Source organism: Bidens hawaiensis, unplaced genomic scaffold (assembly GCF_021521415.1).
Source record: "Bidens hawaiensis isolate Kalapana, Puna unplaced genomic scaffold, B.hawaiensis_p1.1 tig00006968_1, whole genome shotgun sequence".
Taxonomy (NCBI): Eukaryota; Viridiplantae; Streptophyta; class Magnoliopsida; order Asterales; family Asteraceae; genus Bidens; species Bidens hawaiensis.
In genome coordinates this window covers 943,826-970,273 of record NW_027491478.1, presented here as the reverse complement: position 1 = coordinate 970,273, position 26,448 = coordinate 943,826, and the positions used below count along the sequence as shown (strand labels likewise).

The following is a 26,448-nucleotide window of genomic DNA, read 5'->3' as shown; positions in this document are numbered from 1 at the left end:
TTACCGTTTAAATGTGATCATCGTGTGTTTCACATTGACTGAAAGCCACAAAAATATATTATAATATTGATCCGGATTATATCGACATTGGTACTATGTTGTTCAGTTGGTATCGGTTTAGTTCGTCACGTACCGTTACGGTATTGACACTCAATATGGTTTATGATACTAAGAAATGCTTCGTTTGAATTGAACTCTGTTTTTAATAAAATTTATATCAGAACTTTAAGAGAAAGATTAATCAAAACTGCACATACAATTATTATTATTATTATTATTATTTAACAAACATTAATGAATACAAATAAACTAGATACAAATATAATTACTAAAAAGTTAAATAGGTTTAAGACATTATTTTATCTATGAGTGATATTGTAAACATAAATTAAAACAACTTTAAAGGTTATGGAAGCTTCAAATTTGTGTTCCTTGTCATGTAGCAAGTCATGGGCAACAAACTCGTGTGAGCTAGGGATGAGATTTTTTTCCCCGAATATCCGTACTTGTATCTGTTCAGTACCCGTACTTATACCCGTACCTATACCCGTATGTGTCTATTGGGTATAGGTATGTGTACCCAAATTTACTGATTATAGGTACTGGTACTTTCGGGTACAGGTACGGGTACAGGTACGGGTGCTGGTACCCATTTAGAATATGTAGGGGCTTTTATTAGGTTTCCAACACTCATGAACTAACTTTCAAGTGGGATTTTTTTAAACATAATATATATTAGTTGAATAAGTTCATTCTCAATCTATATGTATATATTCATATATTGTATATTCGTATATTTTTATTTCATGTATGTGTAATTGTGTATATAATTAAATAGCATATATTAACTTTCTTCTTGTTTTTCTATAAAAATTGAGGAAACAATAAACAAAAAAAGGAAAAGGGAAAATGGAAAGATGATTAGTGAAGATTAAACGAATGTTGACTTTCTTTGTATAAGTTAATTTTGTTTTAAACATTTTGATAATTTTTTTTGATACTTTGCATGTTTTGGTATTTATTACTTGATTTGAATGGATTTTATATTATGGTTGATTTGTTTTATTTTTTATTTTGGTATTATATTTTGGTTGCAGTTATTACGGTTATGGTTATGGTATTACAGTTTTGGTATTATAGATAATTGATTGTCGGTATCGTACCGTTACCTAGTTTAGTGGAGATTTAAAAAAAAAACAAAGGGGTACCAAAGCGAGTATCGTTTTCAACCTTTCTCCTTCTTTATACTTGAATCTTTCTAACTGCTGCTTCAATCTCTGCTTCTTGATGTTCTTGAGTTCAACATTTCCTTCAAACATCTCAAGTATTGCATCATACATTGCCTTGGCATTGGGATGATGTGCAACCTTGGTGAGTATTTCCCAAGACAGACATAGCTTCAACATTGTTAAAGCCTTGTCATCAATCTTTCTCATCCTTTCTCTCACAAAAGTACCTGTACCCGTACCCATGTCCGTACCATATAATTTATTCTCTAGTTTTTCATTTCCTCATGTAGTAGTATATATATGCTTTGTAAAACTTCAAGATAACTAACAAAACAATTATCCTTTCCTTTACGTTTCTACATGCTATCAAGCCATTCGATCAATCCATGTTGAAAACATCTCCTTCCTTTTTTTCCCCATTTGCCATGACAACATCTATTGATAATAGCCCCCCCTCCAAATCCTCCATCCGATCCACACCGTTTTCCCCTTACTAATATCGCAAACTTCGTTAGTGTGCGATTGAACCACGATAACTTTCTTTCATGGAAACATCAAATCACTACTATTCTAAGAACCATAGGTCTCCTCGAGCACATCTCACCCGGACCCCTCGTCCCCATCGATGACCATACCGAGTGGGATCGCAACGATGGATATGTGTGTGCTTGTATTAATGTCACTCTTGATCCCTCCATTGCACATCTCGTCGTGGGTACCACTACTGCCACAGACCTTTGGTCCATTATAGAAACCACTTTTTTTGATCAAGTGTTTGCCAAGAAGTCTCAATATAAGACTCAGTTTCAACTTCTTAAACAGAATACTCAAAGCATCACAACCTACAGTGACGCGGCCAAAAAAATTGGCTAACCAGTTGCAATCCTTTGGTGACTCGGTCACTGATCAAGATCTTTTATCACAAGTTCTTCATGGTTTCAACTCACCTTCCTTTGATGTCTTTGTCCTTAATATTGAGAATTTCGAAACACCGACCTCATTTGCCCAGTTACGATCCAAATTATTGGTGTATGAGGAACGTCTCCTCCATCAACAATCAAATCCCGTACCTCCGGACGCCATGACCGCTTCTAATCAGAATAACAATCCACCCACCAACAACCAAAACATCAATAGCAATCACTCACTCTCCAATCTTCAACTCTAAACCATATGTCAAATTTTCAAGAAGACCGGTCATGAAGCACCCAATAGCCATATGCAAAAACCCAGTCAAAAATGAAAAATTTTACCATTTTTCTAACTAAAACTAAAACTGTTGGTTAAAAAATCAATCAACACCTTACTCTTCAACTACCGAAAGACTCATTTTGATGATTACTCATGCAAAACATCAGATAAACATACCTCAAGATTGACAGTTTCAGCAAAGATATTAACTTGAAATAGAGACTGATAAGAATATCAAGAAGTAGAAGAAACACATTGATTGTTGCAGTCTTTAAATCTGAATATAAATAGACAATCTAACAGTTTGTCGGCTATAAACCTCGAGCCTTGTGTCAAACAGTAAATAAGTATACTGTCCTTATACGCCATATAAGTCAATTAGACTTATACACCGTATAAGTGTTCATAACACTTATGCGGTCATAGACTAAATCTAGGTCAAACTTAATCTAGACAAAAACAAACACTGATAATCAATCAAACATGAACATAAAGGTTCGGATTATCATCAATAATAGTTTAAGAACAAAAACCCTCCGTCAATAAGACCAATTAAGTCCAAACAAATTATGTACTGTTCATCATCTACGACCAAAATCAGATCCAACAAACTAAGACATGGTTTTACCTTTTAAGACTCAAGTGGTGTGAGAATCAACCACAAGAATCAACTTTTGCAACAAATCAGATGATACACGGGTGAAAATTTCATTGATATACAGATAACTGAATGTACAGCAATATTGCCGTATCTGTCAAACACAAGCGCATAAGATAGAGATGAATAGTTCAGCGCATAAAGTCAATATATATATATAGGATTAGGATCAGGATCAGGATCATGAGAGAACTTTTTTAAAATTGAGAACTATGAGAACCATTTTGGACCACAAAAAACTCAAAAATAAAAAAAATCATAAAACATAAAAAAACGCAAAAATGAAAAAAGTAAAAAAACCAAAAGTCTTATTTTATCATCCCGGTTTCATAAAAAAACTCGGTTTAGCTAAATTATATACACATATGTATAATATATACATATATGTACATTTACATGTTTTTTTGTACACATGTGTATAATTTAAGATAAATGATACTGTAAATATGTGTATATTACGTAACTAATGATTATATAAAATTATACATATGTGTATAATACGACGTTTTTTTTATTTTTTTTAATGAAACCGGATTGAAATATAAGAATTTTGCTTTTTTTACTTTTCTAAAATTTTGATTATTTTTTGTTTTATGATTTTTTAAATATTTTTTTTAAAAGTGTTTTTAGTGGTCCAAAATGGTTCTCAAAGTTCTCAATTTGCAAAGGGTTCTCTTAGGATCCTTACCATATATATATATATATATACACACACACACCACAGACTTATACGCCATGAATTGGACTTATACTCCGTATAAGTCATTTAAACTTATACGCCGTATAAGTTTAACTCTTATACGATGAACTTTCATTCAACATTTAAATTTGACAAATTTCACACTTTCAATCTCAATCAAGTCCAAATTAATGTCCTTGATGAATCCTTTTGAAATTTTGACCACAAATTTTTAACAATTTTGATTTTAAGCAACCAATTTCCATTATTGAAATTAATCAAGTCCAAATTAATGACCTTAATAAATTCATTTGAACTTTAAATCCCAATTATGCAATATTTATGTAAAAAACAACCACTTGATTCAGATTCTCGGATATCCAAACCCGATCCACCATTCACCAAAATCGAAAATAATACAGAAATGTAAAATATTTTTGGTTTAAGAATGAAAATTTGTAACTAAAACAAAAATATTAAAAACTAAGAACATAAAGAAACAAATTTTTGTGAGTTGAGCAAGGAATCATATTGATCAATTCGTTCTTCCATCACGGTTTTCAGCTTTATTATGTCTGATGTTAAGTCGGTCATGAATATGGTTGTCCACTTATACTTTTATAACAAAAGATTCAGAGACATCAGTGATATGATTAAGGTTCAATTAAGCACATAATACCAGAACATGATCAGATTCTAATTTTGATTCAGGCTTATTTTGATTTTTACCATGTCACCCCAACTTGAGTTAACCCTTAGAACCAGCAGATCAAAATTTTTAAAATTTTTAAATTGGTAATTTTAGCAACAGTTTTCCACAACAAGGCATACCCACATTATCAAGCAATACCCTAAGTTTCCTTTACCATGGATGAGTATGCACGATTTCATCTGTCGGCTTGCAGACATTGTATCCCCTGGGGTCCGTTCTTATTGGTATTAAGACGCGTGCAAGGGTGGAAACAATGTATGTCTAACAACGTGTTTTGATCAAGTCAGTAGTGAAAGTTGTACAAAGTACAAAGTGATCAAAGTTTAATGACTTTTCAGGGTTCGCTCTTTGAACACCTTTTTAAATATTCACCGAAATGACCCAAATGATAAACCGCATAAAGACCTCAATGGCTCCAGAAACCTAGTGCATCCCATTAATACCGGATTTAAGGCTATAAAAGCATACACCATTGAAATGTAGACTGTGTACTAGAATCTTAAAAAAACTTTTATTAATACTTTATTTTGGTGATCTACTGAAACATAAGGTTTGAGTATGACATATTATTACATTTCTGCCTTCATTACCAAGACTTTTGCTAGAATTCTAACCCATCTTTCAACATGACAATTTAAGTGTATATCACTTATTCCCTTACTTGTTTGTACAAAAGCCTACCATACACCAAACATTAAGTAATAGACTTTTATACTTCATTTACTGGATTTGGAACAAGATGATCAATGTACTATCATTTTCCTTTTATGCTTCAAAACTCATTTTGAGGAGCGTTTCTATTGTTTTTGAGTTTCACATTTTTCAATATTTTTGGATATCATACTTTTTCAAATGTTTTTGACTTATAAGATTTTTCAAATGTTTTTGTATTTTTCCCAAACTATCCCCCCCCCCTAAAATCAAAAACCATTTTAAGAAAAATATTTAAAATAAAATTGACATGGTGAACGGTTAATCAAAGGTCGGATTCCATAACCTAGGGATTACTCACTTTCCCACCGCCCATGTTCTTAATACCGTTAAGCGCCAACAAATACAAAAATCTGTTTTTATCGAAAGCTTTAGTAAAAAGATTAGCTTTTTGTTCATCTGTGTGAATTTTGTCTACGGTAATCAACTTCTTCTCATAGCCATCACGGATGAAGTGATACTGTATCTCAATGTGTTTAGTTTTAGAGTGACTTACCGGGTTCTTAGTTATGGATATAGTAGCAGTATTATCTACAAAAATAGGAGTAGTAAGAAATTTAAAACCATAGTCGCGCATTTGTTGTTGTATCCATAAAATCTAACAACAACAGCTAGAAGCAGCTACATACTCGGCTTCACAGGTAGATAGCGACAAAATCGTCTGCTTCTTACATTGCCATGTCACCAACCTGCTACCAAAGAATTGACAGCCGACGGTGGTAGATTTGGCATTCAGCTTGCAGTTACCATAGTCCGAATTAGAATAGGCTCTCAGCTCAAATACATTGTCTCGAGGATACAAAAGACCGACCCCTGGACATCCCTTAAGATACCGTAATATCCGCTATACCAACGTTAGGTGAGAGACTCTTGAACTGGATTGATACCGGGCACACAAACACGTCGGATACATGATGTCTGGGCTTGAAGCAGTGAGATACATGAGGGAACCAATCATAGAACGGTAGAGTGTTTCATCAACCTTCTCCTCGGTGGGATCAGGACCAATTCCATGATTTAACGGGATATGAGTGCTAATCGACGTTGATTCATCCATATTGAATTTTTCAAGGATATCATTAACATACTTTGTCTGGTGAATAAATATACTATCAGACAACTGTTCGACTTGCAAACCCAAGAAAAACTTCAACTCTCCCATAGCTCTCATCTCAAACTTCGACTTCATAACTTCCTCAAATATTTTGCATAGATTATTGTTTGTCGACCAAAAAATGTTATCGTCGACATAGACCTGGACTATCAGCAGATGGCCATCTACTTTCTTAGTGAAGAGTGTACAATCAACATTGCCACGAACAAAGCAATTGGCTAACAGGTGTTGAGACAATGTTTCATACCAAGCTCTCGGGGCTTGATGTAATCCGTAAAGAGCTTTGTCGAGAAGATACACCTTGTCTTTGTGAATAGGATCAACAAACCCCGGTGGTTGTCCTACAAAGACTTCTTCACTTAATTTTTCGTTAAGGAAAACAGACTTCACATCTAACTGGTGGACCTTGAATCATTTCCAAGATGAAAAGGCTAAATCCGGATAGTTTTAAGTCTAGCAACGGGATCATAGACTTCGTTGTAATCGATTCCTTCCCTTTGATTAAAACCAAGAACCACCAATCGAGCTTTGTTTCTGATAATTATACCATTTTCGTCTCTTTTGCACTTGAAAATCCACTTGGTATTAATGCATCATTTGTTATCAGGTAGATTAACAAGTTTCCATACCCCAAGCTTTTCAAATTGCAACAATTATTCTTGCATCGCATTGACAGAACTCTCCCAGTCAAAGCTTGTTTATATGTCTTCAGTTCAATTTGTGAAATGAAAATTTTGATTGAGAACCGGTTTTGAAGTGGAGAAACTTGAGTATATTAACAACTGAGACTCTGGTCAATTTGACTTCGAGTTCGTACTCCAGTATTCAGATCACCAATAATACTCTCTTCCGGGTGATATGATAACATTCGAGGCATAACTTCATTCGGAACCACCACATCATTTGGAAGATTCATGACATTATCTTCACTAATCACTTCATTAGAAATCACTTCATTAGAATTCGGTGACGGTTGAACAAAAGACTCAATCACATCATTGTGATCTTCACCATCATCGTCAAAGGATGGCGTAGCCGGCGTATCATCAACATGTTCATCAACATCAGGTGCCGGATCAATATTAAAGATTGGAACATCTTGTGTATTCTCTTCATGAAACCCTTCACCCAAATATTGTTGAAATAACAGTGTGGCCATTTCATCAGTGATTTCCTCTTCAGGAAATGAGAAGCAATTCCACAAACTGTCATAGTCAAACATCCATGCATCGCCCTTTCGTTGAAGATGAGTAGCATATCTTTGACAGTCAACATGCTGTACTTGCGCAATCTGGTTGATGCTAGGTAAAACTACATGACGCAAAGGACTAGCATAACCCACAAAGATACCTTCCGCAGACTTAGCACCAAATTTACCATCAGGATCAAGAACGGTACATTGTGATCCAAACGGACAAGCCACTTCAAATTCGGCTTTCGTCGATTAAGCATCTCGAAATAGGTTTTGCCAAACTTCTTTACTATTAGAACATGATTAAGAGTGTAACAAGCTGAGGCAACAACTTCTGACAAAAAACTAATAGGAAGTTTCGAATCAGCCAACATCACCCTAGCTGTTTCAATCAACGCCATATTCTTTCGTTCAACAACTCCATTCTGTTGTGGAGTATAAGGAGCATTGAATTCATGAATAATACCATGCTCGTGACAGTATTGAATCATTCGGTTGTTCCTGAACTTGGTACCATTGTCGGTTCTGATTCTTCGGATTGGCAGGTTATATAACATCTCGAGCTTCTTTAATAAGATCATCAGTTTGTCGAAGGTCTTATCTTTCGATTCAAAAAACATCACCCACGAGAAGCGTGAGTTTAACACCCCGGATTTAAGCGGAATACGCCCGGGTGTAACGTACAGATCACTCATAGCTCGTAACACTATTTAAAGCGGCAATAATTATATCATTTAATTTCGTAACGTAACAAGTACACAATTATTCATAATTATAAATAAAAAAAAAGAAACACTTCATCAAAACAATAATAAGTTCTTTAATCAAATATCCTAAGGTATACTAATGATCTTCATCCTTAGCATGCCATCGATTCAACCTGTAGCACGTTGAAAATAATATATTTGTCAACAATTAAGTTGGTGAGTTTTCATGAGTTTTTTTTGAGTATACATATATATAAAAGGCACGATTCAACGTTCGTAATGTAATAAATATTCAAGCCTAAAGTAAATAAAATCAATTAATGTCGTCCTCCCGTTCCTTTAGCCGAGGCCGTAGTAATAGGGGAAATGAGAACCACCTTACGAACAACCGAAGTCATAACGTTAGACGACGCGGGTACGTCCTGTCGGACCCTTCCACTATGTGTATGTGTATGCGTTTGCGTAACTTCCACCATAAGAACAGTAAACACGTTGCAAGCAAGTTCACGTATAATCATAAACAATATGCAAGAATAATATTAACATGCACGCTAATTGTGAATCGGTTTATAAATAAGCACATAACTAATGAGATAAAACTTGTGACATGATACACCCCAAAAATATTAAGAGCGTTAAAACGAGGTTATGAAGAACTCACTTGGAATAGGGAATACGGTAACGAGGAGATTGTAACGATTAAAGCAACTAGGTGGTTCCGCGAGAAGTCCCGACAATTTGTCCTAGATATTAAAGTATATACAAAAATAAATATCTAAACCAATTTAAACGAACTAACACGGGAGCAAACATGGGTTTAATATATTTGGGATCGAAAAAGGATTCTCATAAAATTTGCGTATAATAAATTTTAAATATATCGAAAGTCGATATTATTATTATTATTATTATTGTTATAGAAAAACAAAAAAAAAAAGAAATGTATATATTTTTAATTGATTATGTATATATGTATACATACATATATACTCGAAAAACGTTTAATGAGAACTTATTATTGAAAGTTTAATAGTGTTTGGTTCGTTAAACAAGTGTACATTTTATTAGGTTTTAATGTAATTAAAGTTTTAAGTAAAAAAAAATACATTTTATTAAATAAATAATAATAAAAATGAAAGAAATAAAAGAAATAACAAAAAATACCAAAAACCGGACCAGGGGGATTCGAACCTGCGCCCCTGGCCTTGTCTTGATTAAACATCATGAGCGCTGGCCAACTGAGCCAGTGGCAGATTCGTTTAGATTATGAAACGAAAAGTATATAACCTTTCATTCAGTTAACCCTTAAGCCATAAGAACCCTAGAACGAATCAATCCCAATTCAAGACCTTTTGCCCTCTGTCTCATGAAATTGACAGAGGGCTTTTAATCCCTATTAAAAATTGATCACATATGAACGTTCAATTACCTTAAACGAGCAACGAAAGATGGAGAACGACGGGGCTAGGGCTGCGGCTCGAATACGAAGTCAAACGAGGTTAATAACTGCTAATTGGCTGCAATAGTCTTAGGGTTTTGCTTCGGGATTGTGAGGAGGTGGTGTATGCACGTTTAATTGCATTTTGGTTGTATATTTACAGGGTTAAAAGGGTTAAATTAGTCCGCGGCCCTAATTAACGGAATTGATTCAATCCGATACGAATTAGCTGTCAATTTACGCGTTATACTATAATGAGATGGAGCGTGTTTGTAAAGGTTCAACTAACTAATCAAAACCCATAATTTATGTGTTAATAGAATCAAAAATTTGGAAAGGGGGGGGGGGTGCGATTGGCGACGGGAAGAAGGAAAGTAGAGGGAAAAAATTGTTATTTGCAACATGGTCCCTCAAAATTAGTTGAGTGATCAATTGTGGTGAGTTGTGTATTGTAAGGGTTATAAGTGCACATAATAGATACTTAAACAATTATAAATATTTTAATACGAGTCACGCGTAAATAACGATAAAACCGAATAACATAATTAATAACTCAACATTTCATTAAATGCGACGATCCGATGACAAACGAGCAATAAAACGAGTACAAATACTAAATTGAATTTGACGAATGTCACAACATTCCCAACTTTTAAGAAATTTCGTCCCGAAATTAGGAATTAGCATCCGTAGCAAATAGATGCGGATACTTAGACCTCATTTGGTCTTCACGTTCCCAAGTGACGTCCGCACCGCGCTTAGATTCCCAACGAACCTTGACCAAAGGGATTCGGCTACGCTTGGTTTCCTTATCCATTCGATCTACTATTTCCACCGGTCTCTCAACAAAGTGCATTGTCTTATCGATATGTACCTCGTCTAGAGGGATATGAAGGTTCTCGTCAGCTAGAACCTTTCGAAGGTTCGAAACATGAAACACAGGATGGATGCCTTGAAGCTCTTGCGGGAGCTCGAGGCGATAAGCAACATATCCGATTCATTCAAGGATTTTGAACGGACCAACAAAACGGGGGGCTAGTTTACCGTTCATACCGAAACGGACTACTCCTTTCCAAGGTGAAACCTTGAGGAGGACAAGGTCGCCGACTTCGAATTCCAAGGGTCGTCGTTGCTTATCAGCGTAAGACTTTTGGCGAATTCTAGCAGTAAGCAGATTATTACGAATTTGAGCTATTTTTTCGGTGGTATCTTTTACCATTTCGGGTCCAGTGAGATGAGTCTCACCGATCTCGTTCCAACAAATAGGAGAACGGCATTTACGGCCATAGAGTGCTTCGAATGAAGCCATTTTGATGCTCGAATGATAACTATTATTGCATGAAAACTCAACTAACAGAAGATGAGTATCCCAATTACCACCAAAATCAAGCACACAAGTTCTTAGCATGCCCTCAAGGGTTTGAATGATTCTTTCAGACTGACCATCCGTTGAGGATGAAAAGCGGTGCTAAGATCTGGACGGGTTCCCAAGGCGGTTTGAAGCGAATTCCAAAAATGAGACACGAAACGACCTTCACGATCAGATATAATACTCAAGGGTATACCATGGTGACAAACAATCTCGTTGACATAGATTTGAGCGAGCTGCTCGACCGAATGCTTTACCCGAATGGGGATGAAATGGGCTGATTTAGTTAATCGGTAGACGATTACCCAAATACTATCATGTTGCCTCTTGGTGGTGGGAAGTTTTGTGACGAAGTCCATCGTAATGTTCTCCCACTTACAGACTGGAATAAACGGTTGCACTAGCAATCCAGCAGGTTTTGATGCTCGGCTTTTACCTTAGCACATGTTAAACATTTTCCGACATAGATAGCGATATCTTTCTTCATGCCAGGCCACTAGAAAGTAGTTCAAAGGCCGAAATACATTTTATCCGCACCGGGGTGGATAGAATATCGTGACTTGTGAGCTTCGCCCATTATAAACGTGCGAAGATTGTCACGATATGGGATCCAAAGGCGGTTAAGAAAATATAGCAAACCATCACGCTTGGTTTCGAGTTGGAGTTCAGCACCACACGACATCTCTTTGTACATATTGCCTTCAGTGATGGAGATGTGTTGGGCGTCAAAGATACGTAGCTGAAGATCGTTTTGGATAACAACGCTTACAAGAAGAATTCTTTTGACATGGGTTTGGCGACTAACGGCATCAGCTACTACGTTTGCTTTACCGGGATGGTAACGTATTTCGCAATCGTAGTCACTAAGAAGTTCGGCCCATCGTCGTTGCCTCATGTTTAAATCTTTTTGGTTAAAAATATGTTGGAGACTCTTGTGGTCGGTGAATACCACACATTTCGTCCCATACAAATAGTGTCTCCAAGTTTTCAACGTGAATACTACAACTCCGAGCTCAAGGTCGTGTGTCGTATAATTCATTTCATGAACCTTAAGTTGTCGTGACGCATAGGCGATGACCTTGCCTCGTTGTATGAGAATGCACCCGAGACCTTGATTCGAGGCATCGCAATAGTCAACAAAATCCTCGTTTCCTTCGGGAAGGGCTAGGATAGGAGTGTCGCAAAGACGCTTCAAGGTTTGAAAAGCTTCATCTTGCTTAGCCCCCCACTCATAAGGTTTACCCTTATGAGTTAAGGCGGTGAGGGGTAAAGTGATCTTGGAAAAGTTCAAAATGAAATGACGGTAATAACCAGCGAGACCAAGAATGGATCGAACTTCCGTAGGTGAAGTTGGGGTCTTCCAATTTTTAACGGCTTCGATTTAACGGGATCAACATGAATGCCTTTTTCGTTAACGATATGGCCAAGGAATTGAACTTCGTTAACCAAAACTCGCAATTAGAAAACTTGGCAAAAAGTTGTTCTTTCTTCAACAACAAGAGGATATCATGAAAATGTTTTTCATGCTCAAATTTAGGTTTCGAGTAAATGAGAATGTTGTCAATAAACACGATCACGAACTTATCGAGATAAGGCTTGCATACGCGGTTCATGAGGTCCATAAACACCACAGGTGCATTGGTCAAGCCGAAAGGCATAACCATAATTTCGTAATGACCGTAACGAGTTCGAAAAGCGGTTTTGGGTATATCATCCTCATGAACGCGCAATTGGTGATAACCCGAACGAAGATCGATTTTTGAAAAGCAAGATGCTCCTTGGAGTTGATCGAAAAGGTCGTCAATTCTAGGCAAAGGGTATCGGTTCTTAATCATGAGTTTATTGATTTCACGATAATCGATACACATTCGAAAGGAACCATCCTTCTTTTTAACAAAAAGAACAGGTGCGCCCCAAGGTGATGAACTTGGGCGGATGAAACCTTTGCTAGAGAGTTCTTGGAGTTGACTCGCTAGCTCTTGCATTTCCGAAGGTGCGAGACGATAAGGAGCTTTGGCGACGGGTTTCGCACCAGGCACAAGATCAATACAAAACTCCACTTCACGAGTAGGAGGTAAACCAGAAACATCTTCAGGGAAAACTTTGGGAAAATCACGAGCTACCGGAATGTCTTTTATTGTCTTCTTTCTTGTTTCTTTTCCAAGACGTTAGGCAAGGAAAGCCACATACTTTTTACGTAAGTATTTTTGGGCTTGAGTACACGACAAAAGCTTGAGCCCCTTGGAAGGATTTTCGCCGAAAATACGCAAAATCCGATCGTCGTCTAGTGGAATATGAATATACTTCTCAAAGCACACGACTTCGGCACGATGTTGAGCTAACCAATCCATGCCTACTATGATATCAAAACTTCCGAGTTGCATAGGAATGAGGTCGATAGAAAAGTCATAGTCGTTGAGATTTAGAGTACAACCACGAATAACCGAGTCAATCAAGATAGTTTTACCATTCACGAATTCAACCGTAAAGGACCTTTCGAGTTTAGAACGAGACGACGAAATCATAGGCTCAAAATCAAAAGACACAAAACTCATATCGGCACCGGTATCGAATAAAATGGATGCATAAACGTTATTAACCAAGAACGTACCGTTCACCACATCATTGTTATGCTGAGCTTGATTTGTATTGATAACGAATGCCCTCCCATGAGCATTGGGGACGACGGGTGTAGCTTGAGAAGTCGAGGCTTGATTGGCTTGAACCGGTTGAACTACTTGGTTGGCCATAAGTTGTGGAACTGGTTGAAAGGCCCGAGATTAATAGGCTTGAGCAGGGTACACATGCGGAGTGGCCATTTAGACTTGATATGCGAGCCGGGGACACGCGTTGCAGAAATGACTAGGATCTCCGCAATTGAAACACGCTCGAGGGGTGGGGTAAGCTTGATCAATGGGTTGAGCTTGAGTTAAAACACGATTTTGGTTGAAAGTGTGGGGAGTGCGGGGTGGTTTGGTGAGGGTTGGATGGATACGCATGAATTCGAAACATGCGCCTAGCAGGTGTCCGTAACGGCCACAATGGGTGCATTGTCGACAAGGGATGCCGAGTTGGTGGTGTTGTTGGCAAATTTGGCAAAACGGGTGTGGTTCGTGGTAAGGTTTCTTTGTAGGTGGAGCTTGAAGGTTTAGGGTTTGGGTTGGTTGGTATTGAGGTTGAGGTGCGTTTTGTTGGGTTAAGGCACAGTTTTGCTTTCGTTTCTTGGAATGGTTGTTGTTGATGTTGCGGTTTGGTTTGGGTGTGGCTTCGGCCGTTACCTCTTTGGAAGGTTCGGCCTCGGTTTTCTCAACACTCTTCTTGCTGCCTTTGAGGGTTCCTGCCTTAACGTGGTTGTCAGACAAGGATGCAGCAAGGACAACCGCCTCGCGAAGAGTTTTGGGGGGAATGCTTTGGACTGAGTCTTGGATTTGCCTTGGCAAACCCCGAACATACTTGATAATCCCACGAGAAAGAGGGGTGACAAGATGTGACACCAAGACGCTAAGCTCGTTGAAGCGAGCGGTGTAAGTAGCGTTATCACCACCCTCTTGCTTAAGATTCCAAAATTCCACCTCAAGGTTCATGAGTTCGTTGGGTGGACAGAACTCTTCGGTCATGATTTCCTTAAGTTCCTACCATGGCAAGGCCATGGCTACATCAGCACCACTAGTGGATTTTTCTTGAACCCACCAAGTTAAGGCTCTTTTCTTGAAGACACTTGAAGCAAAGCGTGTCTTCTTGTCCTCAGGACATTCGATATGGAGGAAAGTACTCTCCATACTTTGGTACCATTCCAGTAGTGCAGTGGCACCTTCAGAGCCATCAAACTTAAGAGGAATCGTATCGGTGAAGGTCTTGTAACGACAAGAGTTGGAGTTCGAACCCGAAGTAGCTGAGTTTGAGTTGGAAGCAATGGTTTGGTGCAGTTGAGCCACCATATTCGGGAGCACAACAGTCAGTTGCTTAGTGATCTGGGCTGTCATCTTGCGGCTGGAGTTTCTTGCAGGACGACGAGGGAAACGAGCAGACATGCTGAAAAGAGAGAGTACTACACGCGTGAGTTATCGAGTGAAGATTTCGAGAAGTGGAATACTTAAACCTTTTGAATAAAAATATTGATAATACCAAAATCACATGAAAATTGTATTGAAATTTGGATATCCATTTACCACCATGACTTGTATGAGATTTAAGAGCAGGAGTGCAACCATTCTCTATTCACAAAGGAAAATGTCCACGTTTGACAACATAAAGTTATGGTTCGTATGACGTTTGCATGGTATGATTTGGCCTAATAAGTTCCAACACCCTTTTCTAACCCTCTAGGTAAGTGATGCGTGCGTGCATGTGGTATAAAATATGATGGATGGAATGATTTGCTTTTGCACAAGATCGTGTTTTAAATTTATAAAAGTGATTTCCACAAAGACTGAACACACACAAAATAGGCAAGTGTACCTATCGTATATGTGGAATAGTATTGGTAAGAACCAAGTATCGATTCGTGGACACAAATGTTTCTAATAATAAATCATTGTTTTATTTTAATAGGAGGTTTTAATCATCTTGGGGTTAATTTTTGAACTTTTTATAAAATATAAATACTTATATATAATATATAGGTGACCAAGACAAGAAATTCTAAATGAGTTGTTCAATTATGCGAAGGTTACCATCTAAGATCAAGAATCCACTCCATTTCAACATTGATAATTAATATTTAGACATATGATAAACTTGCCATAGCAATATATGATAGATAACTCCTTAAACCTTAAGTGAGCATCTTTGGCACTAAGGAGATAGCATGCGCATTTTAAAGTCCACCCTTTACTAATGTCATGCCATCTCAATGATGTCAATTTAAGTTGGCAAGTAGTTTCGTAAAGTAGAAATATTAGGATTGACTTCGATTTCTCAAATACCAATTCTAACAACTTTGGGTGGTTGTAGTCCATCACACAACCTCCCCTTGGTTGATTTATGTAGGTTATAATTACACATTCCGTTAACATATGATTTCTTTAACTAATTTGATATCCTAAGCAAAGCCATTTTCGGATTACCAAGGTTTAGAGAAATACATCATAACTTATATCTCATCATTTCTAAGTACAATATAAGGATCCATGTTTCGATAATGTATCAAAGTATTTCTATCTTTCAAGAACATGAATCGATCATGAACGATTGCCAATGGAATTGACAACCACCAACTTTGAATTAGTGATTTAAGATGGTGAAACATTTCTCATCAAAAGATAATTATAATATAACCATGTACTTTACTAGACTACATCACATGTCTTGATTAATTATCAAGTAAAACAAAGCTTCTTCATAGATTTTAGATGGTAAAAGGAGTTTAGCTCATAATGAGCATGATGATAAACATTAAGATGAATGATGATAACAAATACATGATTAAACTTGGAACAATCTAACCAATTATAGATGAATCTTCCTTCTTAATGATGGTAATGATGGTTGATGATGATGTTTGATGGTAATGACCTCCAAGCATTCAAACTCTTCACTAGATCTTGATGGTAATGATGGTTGATGGTGATGTCCATATATAATTAATTCATTATATTCAATTTGGTTATTAATTTATATATAAATATATATTTAAATTATATATGTCATCCGGGTCAAACACCGGTCCGCCCTCCCGGGTCGGTCCGACCGTTGACCCGGTAAGGCGTCCGGGTCGACGTCCGGGCCGGGTCTGAAAACATTGATGATGATGGTTGATGGTAATGACCTCCAAGCCTTCAAACTTTTCACTAGATCTTCAAGGTGAGTTTTAGTGTGTGTTTTTATAAGTGAAAACCGGATAGATATCTTTTCAAGGCACACCAAATGAGTGCAACATGAGTCACTATTTATAGGCAATCTGGAGAGTGAGGCACGGCCCCGTTCTTGATGGGCACGCTCCAGTGCATTTTTATGACATGTGCCAGATTTGTTTTGTCTTTTCTGTGAGGTGGCCACGGCCCCGTGTTTGGTAGGCACGACCCCGTGGTTTTTAGTGACATGTGCTCAATTCTTCTTGTCTTTTCTGTGTTCTCGTCCTCGGCCCCGTGTTTGGTACGCACGACCCCGTGCTTATGCTTCCAGATTTTGTCTTTTCTCGTGTTCAGAAGCATGGGGGCGTGTTTCTTGAGGCATGGGGGCGTGTTTCTTTGTTTTCTTGTGTTTTCTTCTGTTTTTCTTCGTCTTTTCGCTTGTTTCTTTGTTTGGGGCTTGGTTTCACCTGAAATTATGTTTTATTATGATACGTAGCCTCTTATGCTATGTTTTTAGATAGAAATTGCAGTTTTTAGGGATTATTTGATGCTGAAAAGATGTATATTTCTAGGTACATCAGTAAGCAACCGGGTCCCGCGTCTGATTGGGATTTATACGCATTGCTTATCCTTAGGTTTAAAAACCTTGGTGTCAAGGGTTCGAAAAATAAGCGTGTCACCCTTCCAGTTACGACATACCCGTCACGTAGAACCAACTTTAAGAGGATTGAAAATCGTTTTTAAATAAATAAGTCGATAAAAAAAATGTTTAGGCATAAGCCTTGGAGTTTGTGTGTGAATAGGTGTACTTGTGACGCTATAAAACGTAATAAATTCGAGCGTATGAATGAACTTTTAATAAAAGTGCGGGCACATAGCACATAGGGTATACATGCAATTCGGGGCCCTAAAATAAACTATAACTATAGTAGGACGATACGTCTAACAACCTATCTTATAGTTACGGCTCTGATACCAATCTGTAACACCCCTACTTTAAGCGAAATACGCCCGGGTGTAACATACAGATCACTCATAGCTCGTAACACTATTTAAAGCGGCAATAATTGTCACACCCCAACCTACGGCGGAAATGTCGGGGCACGAACTGATTGTCACAGCTTTCAAGGTTACTATCATGCACAATATAAGTTTCAATATCTATTTAATTATTTCAAACAAATATTCATGTACATCAAAGTTATAAATAAACAATTACATTAAACATCCAAAATTAAGTTCTTGTATCTTTTCTCTATCATGCATCCTAAGTTGCTTCAAACAATCTTGATAATCATGTCACACGATAACCTGCATATGCGTTGAAAATAATATAGTTTGTCAACACAAGGTTGAGTGAGCGGCACACCAGTTTAAATGCACATATAGTATATAACAAAAATATGTAGTTGCAACAAGTCATATGAGAATAACAAATTAACCAAATGAGCAAGTATAACTGAGATGTCGAGAAGCACAAAGCTAACGACTGGCGTATGATCATACTAGACTGAGATTATGTTGGACCTCTCTGAATGCGGAAGCATACAAAGCAAATAAGCACATAAACAAGTAAGGTATAAGTTGTTAACACATAAGACAAAGTTGCAGTTTTTGAGTATAAGTATATATAAGAAATATAATTTACGCATATGTCCCCAAAACGTGGAAAATAAGTAAAATAGAGGAAAGTGGTACTCACCTTGGCAATAAGCAAGAGATTAACGAATGCGGTAAGAACGGTAGTAAACACGAGTCACGTTCTTCCAAAGTTATCGACGAGAAATCCTAAGTAACAATAGTTGTGGAATAAATACGAATTGAATAAAGAGTATAAAACTAAATAGAGGTTCGAATTTGATGATCGAGGAAATCTTACAAAGGCTATGTATTTCATTATTTTTATTATAGATTTCATAATCAAGTTTTATCGTAATAACATGATTTAATTATATAAAAAAAAAAACTTGAATAAATATTTATGAAATTGTTGGATTAATTATAAAAAGAGATTCGTTTGTACATATTTATTTTAAACTAAAAATACATTTTAAAATACTTATATATCATTTTATTGTCAGTAATAAATGATGGATGATAAATAATAATGTTTATATAAAATATAATCTTTTATAAAATACCTAAACTATATTTTTTTGTACGTTAATCAACAAGATTACATATTTTTGATTAATAACTCTTTTAAATATTAAAACCTTTACAAATAACTTATTTATCTATATATTTTAAGACACGTAGAATATATGTTTTAACAAAGGTTCCGGAAAACGACTAGTTAAGGTGTCGGTTTGGACTAAATTGATAAGAACCCTAATTCGTGAATTGTTTAATCCGTTAATCGAAAACACAATTAACCTTAGGGTTATTGACGAGGGAGTCACGACGATTACAACAGTGTGTTGAATTACCTTTAACGAGGATTAAACGATGGTTAGTTGTGCACGAACAGCGGCGGCCAAAGGTGATCACGAACAGGTCCCCACAGCAACGGTAAGGCAATCAATTACAAGGGTTAGGACGGCAAGGGTTTAAGGATACTAACTGCAAGTCTAATTGAATTAATATGATTGTATACATGTATAACGAGTTCGATTAGGTGTCGGCTGCACATATTAAGAAAAAAAATCATAATTGATCAAGTTAACAAAATTAAATCGTCGGTTATGCCGTATATGGTATGTATAATACGTTCGATGATTCATTGGCTAAATTAGCTGCGAGAATTGAGGTCCAAGTCGCGATTTGTATGGACGGTTATAACAAACAGTCACGGGTTTGGTGAGGTGAAAAGGATCTGGGTACGGGTCATGGTTAAAGGGTTATTGATTATAATATGCAGAATTTGCAATGGAGTCCTTGGAGTTTAGAGATGGAAGCATTTAAGGGTTAAGTGTAGTTTAGGGTCAAAATTGCATAGTCTTGAAAGTTGTTTATATATATATATCACATATACAATTACATAATAATATTTAAAATAAATAATTAACTCGATAGACGTGATATTTTTATTGGAAAGTCTTCCCAAGTTTAAAATGGGCGGGTAATATAAACTGGTAAAACCGAGTTGTTACAATAATTATATCATTTAATTTCGTAACGTAACAAGTACATAATTATTCATAATTATAAATAAAAACAAAAAAAGAAACACTTCATCAAAACAATAATAAGTTCTTTATTCAAATATCCTAAGGTATACTAATGATCTTCATCCTTAGCATGCCATCGATTCAACCTGTAGCACGTTGAAAATAATATATTTGTCAAAAATTAAGTTGGTGAGTTTTCATGAGTTTTTTTGAGTATACATATATATATATATATATATATATATATATATATATATATAAAAGGAATGTAATAAATATTCAAGCGTAAAGTAAATAAAATCAATTAATGTCGTCCTCCTGTTCCTTTAGCTGAGGCCGTAGTAATAGGGGAAATGAGAACCACCTTACGAACAACCGAAGCCATAACGTTAGACGGCGCGGGTACGTCCCGTCGGACCCTCCCACTATGTGTATGTGTATGCGTTTGCGTAACTTCTACTATAAGAACAGTAAACACGTTGCAAGCAAGTTCACGTATAATCATAAACAATATGTAAGAATAATATTAACATGTACGCTAATTGTGAATCGGTTTACAAATAAGCACATAAATAACGAGATAAAACTTGTGACATGCTACACCCCAAAAATATTAAGAGCGTTAAAACGGGGTTATGACGAACTCACTTGGAATAGGGAATACGGTAACGAGGAGATTGTAGCGATTAAAGCAACTAGGTGGTTCCGCGAGAAGTTCCGACAATTTGTCCTAAATATTAAAGTATATACAAAAATAAATATCTAAACCAATGTAAACGAACTAACACGGGAGCAAACATGGGTTTAATATATTTGAAATCGTTAAAGGATTCTCATAAAATTTGCGTATAATAAATTTTAAATATATCGAAAGTCGATATTATTATTATTATTATTATTGTTATAGAAAAACAAAAAAAAAAGAAATGTATATATTTTTAATTGATTATGTATATATGTATACATACATATATACTCGAAAAACGTTTAATGAGAATTTATTATTGAAAGTTTAATAGTGTTTGGTTCGTTAAACAAGTGTACATTTTATTAGGTGTTAATGTAATTAAAGTTTTAAGTAAAAAGAATACATTTTTTTAAATAAATAATAATAAAAATGAAAGAAATAAAAGGAATAACAAAAAATACCAAAAACCGGACCAGGGGGATTCGAACCTGCGCCCCTGGCTGGTTCTTGATTAAACATCATGAACGCTGGCCAACTGAGCCAGTGGCAGATTCGTTTAGATTATGAAACGAAAAGTATATAACCTTTCATTCCAGTTAACCCTTAAGCCATAAGAACCCCAGAACGAATCAATCCCAATGCAAGACCTTTTGCCCTCTGTCTCATGAAATTGACAGAGGGCTTTTAATACCTATAGAAAATCGATCACATATGAACGTTCAATTACCTTAAACGAGCACCGAAAGATGGAGAACGACGGGGCTAGGGTTACGGCTCGAATACGAAGTCAAACGAGGTTAATAACTGCTAATTGGCTGCAATAGTCTTAGGGTTTTGCTTCGGGATTGTGAGGAGGTGGTGTATGCACGTTTAATTGCATTTTGGTTGTATATTTATAGGGTTAAAGGGTCAAATCAGTCCGCGGCCCTAATTAACGGAATTGATTCAATCCGATACGAATTAGCTGTCAATTTACGCGTTATACTATAATGAGATGGAGCGTGTTTGTAAAGGTTCAACAACTAATCAAATCCCATGATTTATGTGTTAATAGAATAAAAATTTTGAAAGGGGGGGGGGTGCGATTGGCGACGGGAAGAAGGAAAGTAGAGGGAAAAAATTTTTATTTGCAACACGGTCCCTCAAAATTAGTTGAGTGATCAATTGTGGTGAGTTTTATATTGTAAGGGTTATAAGTGCATATAATAGATACTTTAAACGATTATAAATATTTTAATACGAGTCACACGTAAATAAAGATAAAACCGAATAACATAATTAATAACTCAACGTTTCATTAAATGCGACGATCCGATTACAAACGCGTAATAAAACGAGTACAAATACTAAATTGAATTTGACGCATGTCACATGAATATTCATCAGTTACCACGAAAAAATAAAGTTCCCCGATTATACTTTGACATTCACAGGACAAAAAAAATCCATGTGTACCTTCTCGAAAGGTAAGTTGATTGAGTTGAGAGACTTCGTCAGGTGCGACTTCTTCTTTTGTTTACCCTTCTTACAACTCAACAATCAGTACTCAAATGAAAACCCTTGACGTTTACCCCTTCAACCAGTTGGTTATGAACAAGATAGTTCATCTTGCGAACATTGATGTGACCTATTCGACGATGCCATAACACCGACTCCTTTTCCTACGCCTTGGTGACAAAGCACTGTACAGTACCTTGAGTCGATGATGCAACACTCATGTTTAGAACATAAAGATCATTCTCCCTTGGTGCTTTCATCAAAATCCATTCATCTGGAATCTTGTACCCAGGCTTCAGAATCATACAATCTTGACTTGTAAAGTGTGTTGAAAAGCCTTTGTCACAAATTTAGGAGATACTCAGCAAATTATTCTCAAGCTCCGTGATGTAATTCACATTCTCGAACATCACTTTCCTGTTCGATAAAGTACCCTCACCAACAATTTGTCCTCCTTGATTTCCTGCAAACCACATATCCTCCTCTAATAGATTTAACATTCTTTAACAAATGAAGAGTTCATGTCTTGTGTCGAGAGGCTCCATTATCCATAATCCAACGTGAGTCATTCGATCTTGAAAGCCCTACAAAAGTAAGCAGTTAGTGAAATAAGGAAACCCAAGCCTTCTTGGTCTTGGGTTGTTTCAATTTCTCAAAGAAACAATCATCAAAACTATCATCCTCAAAATCAATCAAAGAATCAACCGATGAGCGTGATTTAAATGAATTAGAATTTGAAGGCTCATATTTTAAAGATTTAACACCTTTCTCAATTTTAGAATGCTCAATTTCAATCTCAGTGGTTTAATTAAAAGGTACATCTTTGATTTTACCCTTAACCATCCATTTTTTCCTAACAAAACTTGTTTTCTTATAAAAACCATCAATTTTCTTAACTTTTGAAAATCCACCTGCTTTAAAAGCCTTTTTGACAAGTTCCTTATCCACACGTCTTTTTAAAATCTTGATGGGTGGAGATGTAGATTTTACAAATGGAACTTTAACACATGGTTTTTTGTTCACCACATGTTTTCTTTCTAGAGATTTAGAAAATCGTTTAGAACATGAATAGAACAAATGTCCTTACTCATGACAAAAAAATATTTCCTCCTATCAACAAATTTTTTAACATGATGAACATGATTATCTCCTCTTTCCCTTTCTGCCTTGAGTCTATAAAACTCATCATTTTATTGCCTTGTAAATATGGCATCTTTCTCTTTCTCAAAGGTCTCTCCTTTAACAAAAGTAATCTTTTGAAAACCAACATTTGGTTTTAAAGACTCTTGGTTACCCTCTTTAAACCCAATACCTTTTCTTTTGTAATAAAACTGGTTTTAGCTGTGGAAACCTTCCATGGATCTAGCCACGTCGATACATCGATTATACAATACGAACATGAATACGTTAAATATGGTTTATTAATAAATATGGATAAATACATAATAAGTTATAGAGAGAATAACTTATGGACCTCACATCTCTCATATGTGTGATTTCACTTAATTATGAGCATGGAACCACCTATTTATAGGCCACATGCTCCATTCGTTAAGTTAACTCTAATTCGTTATGCCTCCATAACGAATTAGACTCCATTCGTCAACATTCCATGACGAATGGTATAAGCTTAACGAACTAGCCCTCATTCGTTATGCTTCCATAACGAATGGGCTTATACCTTAACGAACTAGCCTAGATCACTAACGAATGGACCTCATTCGATATACAATCCATAGCGAATGGCCATTTTACAATAAATAAACAATCTAGACTATGTATAACTTATTCGAATGCTACGGACAACAAAACGGTGCACTAACAGACACCCCCTTTTCCGTGGCTATCGAATACTTTAATATTGAATACTTTAACTGCAAATCACCAGTCACCAAACCGTGCACTAACAGACACCCTCTTGACTGATGATTTTCGGGCTTGGGTAGACAGACAATCTTTAAATCTTTTCAGCAAACCAACAACTTGTAGCCTCTCATATCAGATCACCCCCTCAATGTGAGCAACTCTTGGAGATCATCCCGATCAACCATTGGCATATGATATGGTTCAATCTTTCAACAATCAGCAACAAGTCATCAGCTATCCATCAGCACCGGTAAAGAAAAACATATTTTACGTGTAACCTCATCACACATCTTCATGAACAACTCGATCATTCAATATCTTTCACTTCGATTTTCCCTCTCTTGATAACGTGTATCCCAAATATACCCTTTGAAGCTCTTCCACATCCCATTCGCAAAGATGCACTAATGTTTGGGCATAAGATTCAGAGTTCCAACCTCCATTAATAAAACCCAAATGATCAAATATTTCAATCCAATGACAAGACTCGTATATTTTTCAATAAGATCAACTCGTTCGAGAATCGCCCCCCTCAACAGAAGTAATCCGCCATTTACTCGTAGCCAACATAGTCAAGATCAAAGTCCCTCAGAAAGAAGTAAATGAACAGACACTCGTATCCCACATAGTCAGGTTTCGATCTTGTACAAATCAATCACCAATCGAAGAACACTTGCAGTCTTGAACTCAGTCAAACGTAGCTTTTCAAACACGAATTACCACCCGAATTGCAGTAAATTTTCAAGAAACCTTGCAAACGTAGGAAGATACACGCCAAATAATCTCAAATGAAAGTTTTATCTCCCCTTTTTCTTGACAAATTCGGCAAGGTCTTAAATAATCTTCAAGGTTCACAAACAAACACACTCCCCCTTAAATTACATGAGATCTCCCCCTCGGCCAGCCGAAACATGTAAACAGTCGGACAGAAAATATGTTACCAAAATTTGAGAGAAGAGTACCCAATACATTAGGAACATCCCAAAAAAATTTCAATTAAGAAAATTTTTCCCGATTTTCCCGCAAAAAATTCACCGAAAATTTTCGAAAAATAAATATTATCGCAAAAATTTTCAAGAATGAAAACTCACTTACGAGGAGTATTCAGGAAAAAATTCGCGCAAGAAAAATTTTCCCGCCATTTTACTTTTTTTTAACGAATTGCCTCTCTAATTTGTTATAGATATACACCCCATTCGTTAATTTAGTTCGTGCTCTCCATTCTCTAACTCAGTTCGTTATAATTACCAACTCTTATTCGTTATAACCTCATTCGTTATAACAGTTACACGAATGGCTTCCTATTCGTTAGGATGTCCACACTTCGTCATACATAACGAATCAGTCTTAATTCGTTACCCATACCTTAACGAATTATCTTCACGAATCACCTTATTTCGTTACATTTACCTTAACGAATTAACTTAACGAAGTAACTTAACGAATTGCCTTAATTCGTCAACTTTAACTTAACGAATCTCCTTAACGAATTACCTTAATTCGTTATACTCTTAACTTAACGAATTAACTTAACGAAATAACTTAATTCGTTATTATTACCTTAACGAATTAACTCTTAATTTGTTAAATTTTCCATAACGAATTGCTACAGTAATTCGTTAAACTTCCTTAACGAATTAGCTACAGTAGCAACAAATCAGGTGGTTGGATCTGAACTGCTTCGCCGGAAAAATGAAATTCGCCGAAAAAAGTGGTTATCTCGTCGGAAAATTGTAGATCTGGCTGGATTCTGGAAATTCAAGCTTCATCCATGGTGAAATCATCAAAACACCATAAATTACCATGAAAATCACAACGAAAACTCACAATTTCACCGCGATTCCAAATACAACATCAATTTACCTTAACAATTACTTATTCATCACCAAATAATTTAACCCATAACATGCTCTTCAATGGTGAAATCTTCAATTCACCATAATTAACCACCAAAATCCACAAAAACATGTGGATTTCAATTATAAATACAAATCCATCATCCAATTAACTTAACAATCACTAAATCATCATAAACCGAATCAAAAGTTAACATACTCTTCCATGGTGAATCACTCAATACACCATAACTTAACACCAAATTACACACGAAGCTTCATTTTCCATCCATAAACACGAATTCACACTCAAATCCATCTATAACACATTAATTTACTCCAGATCTGACCAAAACCCTAAGAACACGAAGAACACGAAAAGCTCAGATTTACCTTAATCGAAGCATCGAGAGCAGCCCCTGCTCTGATACCAATTGTGGAAACCTTCCATGGATCTAGCCGCACCGATACATCGATTATACAATACGAACATGAATACTTTAAATATGGTTTATTAATATATATGGATAAATACATAATAAGTTATAGAGAGAATAACTTATGGACCTCACATCTCTCATATGTGTGATCTCACTTAATTATGAGCATGGAACCACCTATTTATAGGCCACATGCTCCATTCGTTAAGTTAACTCTAAT

The 26,448-nt window shown here is 36.2% G+C and overlaps 1 protein-coding gene across 1 annotated transcript in view; it reads right to left on the bottom strand.

Moving 5' to 3' along the window:
- Positions 1 to 5,466: 5,466 nt before the first annotated feature.
- LOC143634025 (uncharacterized) overlaps positions 5,467 to 26,448 on the bottom strand; it is a 34,184-nt gene continuing 13,202 nt past the window's right edge. The window contains exons 2-6 of the mRNA XM_077102213.1: positions 7,672 to 7,911; positions 7,112 to 7,585; positions 6,842 to 7,000; positions 6,068 to 6,699; positions 5,467 to 5,533 (exon numbers count right to left, since the gene is read on the bottom strand). Coding sequence (XP_076958328.1) covers positions 5,467 to 5,533; positions 6,068 to 6,699; positions 6,842 to 7,000; positions 7,112 to 7,585; positions 7,672 to 7,911 — 1,572 coding nt within the window. The remainder of the gene's footprint in view (positions 5,534 to 6,067; positions 6,700 to 6,841; positions 7,001 to 7,111; positions 7,586 to 7,671; positions 7,912 to 26,448) is intronic.